General features: G+C 49.4%; 1 protein-coding gene across 1 annotated transcript; it reads left to right on the forward strand.

Annotated features, from left to right (window-relative positions):
- The first annotated feature begins 12 nt into the window (after nt 1-12).
- Nucleotides 13-5,807, forward strand: LRRC23 (leucine rich repeat containing 23). The gene is made up of 7 exons (XM_010185227.1): nt 13-147; nt 224-336; nt 1,078-1,331; nt 1,428-1,558; nt 4,548-4,684; nt 5,272-5,494; nt 5,769-5,807. Exons 1-7 carry the CDS (start codon nt 13-15, stop codon nt 5,805-5,807), a joined length of 1,032 nt encoding a protein of 343 aa, XP_010183529.1.
- The last annotated feature ends 356 nt before the right edge of the window (nt 5,808-6,163 follow it).

Raw genomic sequence — 6,163 nt, forward strand, 5'->3', positions numbered from 1 at the left:
GGGCCTGTGAGGATGGAGGGCGCGGAGCTGGAGGGGGACGAGGAGAACCTTCAGGAGGAAGGAGAGGAAGAAGAGGAGAAAGAGGGAGAAGAGGAGGAAGAGGCGGAGGAGAGGAAGGCTGTGGAAGAGCAAGAGGAGGAAGAAGAGGTGAGGGAGGGGCTCTCAGCACCCCCTGGCTTTGGTTAGGCCAACGCTGGCGTTTTGCTCTCTCCTTCTCTCCCAGGTGCCGGCCCCGTGTCCCCTTACGGAAGAGCTCCTGAAGGAGGGCCTCTCTCTCCTCTGTAAGACCGGCAATGGCCTGGCCCACGCCTATGTAAAATTTGAAGCCACACACAAGTGAGTGCACAACACCCGGCAGTCTGTGCTTCAGCGTAGCTTGTCCATCCTCAGCCCTGAGCTGGGGCCTGCCTCCACCGTAGCCAGATGCACTGGTGGAAATGTCAGTGTCCCCCTAGACTGAGGGGAGCCTGTCCATCCCTCTGGACTGTGGTCCTCTAAGGGGACCTGAACAGAGTGCTCTCCCTACGGTCACTTTGAGAAATCTCTCCTGTTAACTGCTAACCTTTAAGGCGTACACTTGTATGTAACAGTGCCATAATGGCCTGGGGACAGTTTGGAGCCTCAGCCCCATCAGTACACCCACATAACCCTAGACCTAACTAACAGGCCTCAAAAAGACTGTGTCTTTCAGCAGCCTCATAGGTATCTCAACCAGCTTTTTCCCACTATTAAAGTCCTTCCACACAGTCCTGGGTGTTACCATTATTAACAGACACGCACACACCAGAGGGCTTTTCTGTTCTGGTTCTGCCCTCTCCTCACAGGTACAGTTTAATGGGAATAATAAGTACTCCCTATGCCAGGAAAGCAAGTCCAATCTTAACATTCAGCCTTGTTTACAGATGGTTCGGCCTGCCCATGTCACCTGCCTTTTTCCTATTTCTCCCCACCAAGGCTTCTAAGGACAGCAAGAAAGTGGGAGAGGAGGATGCTCTCCCTCCAGTAGTGGTCAGGAGAAAACTGATGGTAGCAGGGGGAAATATGAGAGATGCTTTATTAACATCCTCCCTCCCACAGGGACTTGACAGATATCAGCATCCTCGAATTCTTCATTCACCTGCGGTATGTGGATTTGTCAGAGAACAAGCTGAAAGATTTGTCTCCACTGAGCAGTCTAACCCACCTGCTTTGGCTGAAGGTGGATGGGAATCTGCTTACCAGTACCTGCATGCAGGAGCTGCCCTACCTCCAGATCATCAGCTTTGCTAACAACTGCATCAAGAATACGGAGGGCATTACTCACCCTCGCTTGGCCAGCCTCAACCTGAAAGGTGATACAGACCACCTCCCTTCATTCCTGTGCACATAGGATGCTCTCCTTGGGTGGGATTAACTCTCTGCTTGTTTCTTCCTTCTCTGGCACTCAGAAAATAAAATCCAGACAGTGATGGGCCTGAGTCACGGCCAATTGTTCAGCCTGCAGATCCTGGAGCTGCGAGGAAACAGGCTAAAGAGCACAGCAGGGCTCAATCTTCCCAAGCTCAAGAACCTCTACCTGGTAAGGGATCAGCCAGCTAAGGCTTAAGGGATCAGCCAGCTAAGGCAGTGACACAGAGTTGCTGCAGAGCCTGGCACCTCCTGTTGGTTGGAGGAGGGAAGGAGGCTGTCCTCTTCAAAGCAGCATAATTTTTGTGTTAGCCCATTCAGTTCCATCTTCTCAGCCTGAGAGAGGAACAGATTTCAGAGAGCTAAAGAGTCAAAATCACGTCTTTGGGGCAGCTCCTTCTACTCTGTCTGCCCAGATAGTGCAAAGGGAGTAGAGTTGGCAATGTTCAGTGCACCAGGTTCTTCCCTCCCGGCCTCCTATGGGAGAGCGCTGTTCTCTTCCGGCAGGGTTAGGTCAGCCTGAGTTCTGTGTCTGGGGACCTCTGGGGGTCAGCGGGAAAAGCAACGGGTTTGCTCTGGGTGACAAGGGCAGGTGGTGGCTCTTTCTCCTCCGATGGGCCTAATCAAATACTGGTTTAAAACCAGTACAATTACATGATTCACACCTTCAGCTGCCAAAAAAAGAAGCTGATTGAACATCACAGTGAAACTAAGATAGGAGGACCAATTTCCTAATATCGTAAACACTTACTTCGGGGAAGATTCACTCCTAGAGATGCAAGTGAAGAAAGTACGTATGGCTTAGTCCCATGCATCGCTTGCGAAGATTGGATAGGTGTCCTGAGTCACTACCTCTTCAAAAGCAATTAAAGGCTTTGGAAAGCTATATGGTTTCTTTTCATCAAGACTTCCTGGCAGAAAGCACTGAGGGGATTGTTTGCTGAGATTATCTGCCAGTTCCTGGCAGAAAACTGAGATTCTAGGGCTAGAGGTGATGGAAGAAGGGATGAAGTGGATAAGTCACTAGATGTAATACAGAATTTCAAAATAAAACCAGTCACTTTAGTGAATGTTTGAAGGAAAGCAAGCACTGCACCTGTATTTAAAGAAGGTTCCTGACATGACAGCGGAATTTCTGAGCTGCACATATGAAGTGGGCAAATTGCAAGATGTGATTATTAAAACTAGAACAACTGACTCATTTCTCAGGAATCTTTGGGGCTTGAATTTGTCTCCCATGTCTGCCTGCTCACGAAATCATTTTGGAGGAGGGTCTCTCCCAGTATGCTTTGCTTTCTGCATGAAGACTCTGGTATTACTGGGACCATGAGTAGAGGAGGCTGGTGCCTTAAGGACAGGGTTCAAGACAAAGAGTTCAATTTAAAGGACTCAAACCAAATTTGGTAAATGTATGACCTAGTTGCAGATGAAGTTTAGCATTAAAACAAAATATACCTACTAGCAGGAAGACTACAAGCTGGCTGCATACCATGTGGCACTTGTATTGGTTTGAAGATCACTGCTGTCATTGTGCAGCCGTGGTGACAAAGGCAAGGTTAGGAATGTGGGAATGGGAGAGGGAATCATGGGGGACACGTTATAGTAGCTTTCCATGAGACATGATGGCATCACATCTATGTGAAGCACTGGAATCTAAGGTAAGGTGATGATGTGAACATTTAATTAAAGGTGTTGTATGGAATGTTCTTTGATTTAGGGGAAAAAAAAACCAACCCTGAAGAAAATCCATTCTGCATCTGTCCTGTTAGTGCTTGCAGGGCCAGAGCTGTTAAAACTACTCACACTGAAGTAATGAAGAGAGTGAGAGTGATGGGAGGTTACTATTCATTTTACAGACCAGTGATCTGTGAGCTCCCCACCCTATTTCCCACACCGGCTCCTGATTTCCTCTGAGGTGCAATTTACTAATCCTTCCTGGTTGTTAAATCTGCTCACACAACCTTCACTACATCTCTGACTTCCCTCATTTGGTCCTTATGTCTTTACTTGGCCCAGCTTATCCAGATTTTTCCTTGTTCAGTTTCCATTAGAGTCCACATTTCCTACAAAACGTCGTTTTCCTAAGTGACACAGTCCTCAACTGTTCTCTTATCCCACCAGTTCAGCCTGTGCCCATTTCATTAGCCTCGGTCATTGGCCACAGCCCTGCACGGGTACCAACAAGGAACAGAGAGCACTCACTCCCCATTTTCCATGTAGGTATCTGCATCTTAAGGGACTGCAACCCCCAGCCACAGTCACAAGTGAAACCCTGGGCAGCTCCAGGCTGGAGGTTGTGGTTACCAGGGATGTTCCAAACTTGGCTGCACAAGGCTGTGAGCAGCCGGAGGTAGCGTTGGAGCTGGCACTGCAGTGAGCCCGGGGCCGGGCAGGAGACATCTAGTGGTCTTTTCCAGCTGAAATCCTGCTGTCAAGCTATCGCTGAAATGCAAAACGTTGTATTTCCCCATCTCATAACACACATCACGGGGAAGTGAATAAAATTCAATGATAGGGAATTTTGAACAGATAGGACACATTTACCTGCTGTAAGATTGTCAGATTTGTTGCAAGAAAATGCACATACAGATGGATAACAACAATTATAGCTAGAAAAGCTTAGAATTCAACTAGCCAAAAACCCCCACCCCCCTGCAACCTCTCTTGGGAACACACAGCCTGCTTCTGCTCCTAGAAGCGGAGACTTCTTGGTAGTGGATTTTCCCTGCAAGACAAGCAGCTGACACTGGAAGATCCTGAGCTATATGGACTATGTGATAGAGAGGAGCTGGTTATTCATTCTTTAAATACACTTGTTTCAGGCTCAGGTCCATTCGTTCCCCTCCATGCTGTTGCTCTCTGAGGCCTCAGGGACTCAGATTTGGCACTGCCATGGAAGGGGGTGCTGCGCTGGCACTACAGTATTCATCTGGTGTGGCTTTGTCTCGGTCGCCAAGTGATGCTACAGGAAACACCTTTTCAGCAAACTTTTGGTTCTTGAATCTGAACAGTTAGAACCCATTTGGACAAGACCCCGAGGGACCTGATCTAGCTTCAGAGGAGGCTGAAGGGTAGAAAGAGCTTTAAAGGCCAGAAATAACTGCTGTGCCCTCTCCTGTGTGTCCCCCTTTCCCTTCTCCTCCTGCCTCCCTGGCGCTCAGGCCCAGAATGCCATTCGGAGCCTTGAAGACCTGGAGGGGCTAGAGCAGCTGACAACTCTGCACCTGCGTGACAACCAGCTCAAGACCCTGGATGGATTCAGTAGCAGCATGAAGTGCCTGCAGTACCTCAATCTACGGTGGGTCCTCCCTGCTCTGTGTTGGGGCCAGAGACCCCTTCATCAGGCTGCACTCCCATTTAGATCTTCAGGATTTTCTGGTTTCTTTGGAAGTTGAGGACCTGATGGGGATGGGTTGATCTTTACTGTCCTTGACTGGTGTTCAGCACACAGCTGTCTGTAAGTATAATAGCCAGGGCCTTTCCTGGGCTGCTCAGAAAAGATCTGCCTCTCCAGTCACTCTCACACCCCACCTCATACTTTTTATTCCTTGCCATAACTCCTTTGCATCCCTCCAAGTGTGTTCTCTGTGTCCTGGCCGTGACCGCAAGTGCCCTTGTTGGTATTTGCCGTACAGCACAATGGCGATATCAGACAATTCAATGGGCTGTTTGAGCACAGAGAAAGCCAGAGGAGGAAATGTCCTTTTTGTCCCTCAGTCTGGGGAGCTGCAGACAGATCTGGATCTTTGATCACAGGTCTGTGGTCTAAGGTGTGCGGTCTATCGTGCTGCTAAGTTTTACTGTGTCTTGTCAGGTCACTGTTCTGAAGGGATCTCACTACTCACACGTCCCTTTTCCTTGCTCCTTGTGCTTCCTCTTCTCCAGGAACAATAGGATCAGCAGCCTTCAGGAGGTGGCAAAACTGCAGGCCCTCCCCATGCTGCAGGCACTGGTGCTGATGGACAATCCATGCTCTGAAGAAGCCGATTACCGAATAGAAGTCCTGATTCTGCTGCCATACCTGCAGCGCCTCGATAAGGAACCATTTGAGCAAGATGAACGGGAAGAGGCGGACAACATCCGTCAGCACAGGCAGGAGGAAGAAGAGGTGAGAACAGCATGGGCAGGGGGAGAAGAAGGAAGTGAAAGCGAGAGGATCAGACATGCTGATCAAACCTCTCCTCCTCTAGATCACATGAGGAGAAGGCTGAGGGAGGTCAGTCCCAAGGGCAGAGGAGCCTGAAACAGAGACCGGGCCTCACAACCTGGTTGTGATGCCCAGCATTGCAACCCAACTGCCATTCGCAAGCCCGCCAGCAGAAATGAGCAGTGAAAGGGGAAGTCACAGGAGTCATTTAACTTCTCCCTCTTTCCTTCTTCAGGAAGCAGAAGGATCTCTCCAGGGTGATGAGAATGAGTGAGCCCTGGTATTAACACCCGTTCCGGGAGCTGGTCAAGATTTGGAGATGCCTTCCCCCACACGTGCAGTTGCAGGTAGCAGAGGCACTTTCACCTTATTTTGCCCCGGCAGGAAAGAGGAGGGCTACCCACCCTGCTCCTGGAAGCTGCCCTGATATACTGCAGTGTTTTTGCAGTCACTGCACTCACACGCTCTATTCTCAGTAGGCCTAAGAGGGGAAAGGGGAGAGTTACAGGCTCTGTGTTTTGATTTATGGCTCCCCAAAATCCCACGATTTTTTTTTTTTAATTTGAATAAAAACGATTAACAAGCCTGGAGCGACTGGAATTGTTTATCCTGCCTGCCCGCCCACCCACC

This window comes from Mesitornis unicolor, unplaced genomic scaffold (assembly GCF_000695765.1).
Source record: "Mesitornis unicolor isolate BGI_N332 unplaced genomic scaffold, ASM69576v1 scaffold32935, whole genome shotgun sequence".
In the NCBI taxonomy this organism is placed as follows: domain Eukaryota; kingdom Metazoa; phylum Chordata; class Aves; order Mesitornithiformes; family Mesitornithidae; genus Mesitornis; species Mesitornis unicolor.

Coding starts and splice junctions, on each gene's coding strand:
- LRRC23 (XM_010185227.1), top strand. CDS start 13: ATGGAGGGCGCGGAGCTGGAGGGGGACGAGGAGAACCTTCAGGAGGAA. Junction 148..223: donor AGCAAGAGGAGGAAGAAGAG/GTGAGGGAGGGG, acceptor CTTCTCTCCCAG/GTGCCGGCCCCGTGTCCCCT. Junction 1,559..4,547: donor AGCTCAAGAACCTCTACCTG/GTAAGGGATCAG, acceptor CCTGGCGCTCAG/GCCCAGAATGCCATTCGGAG.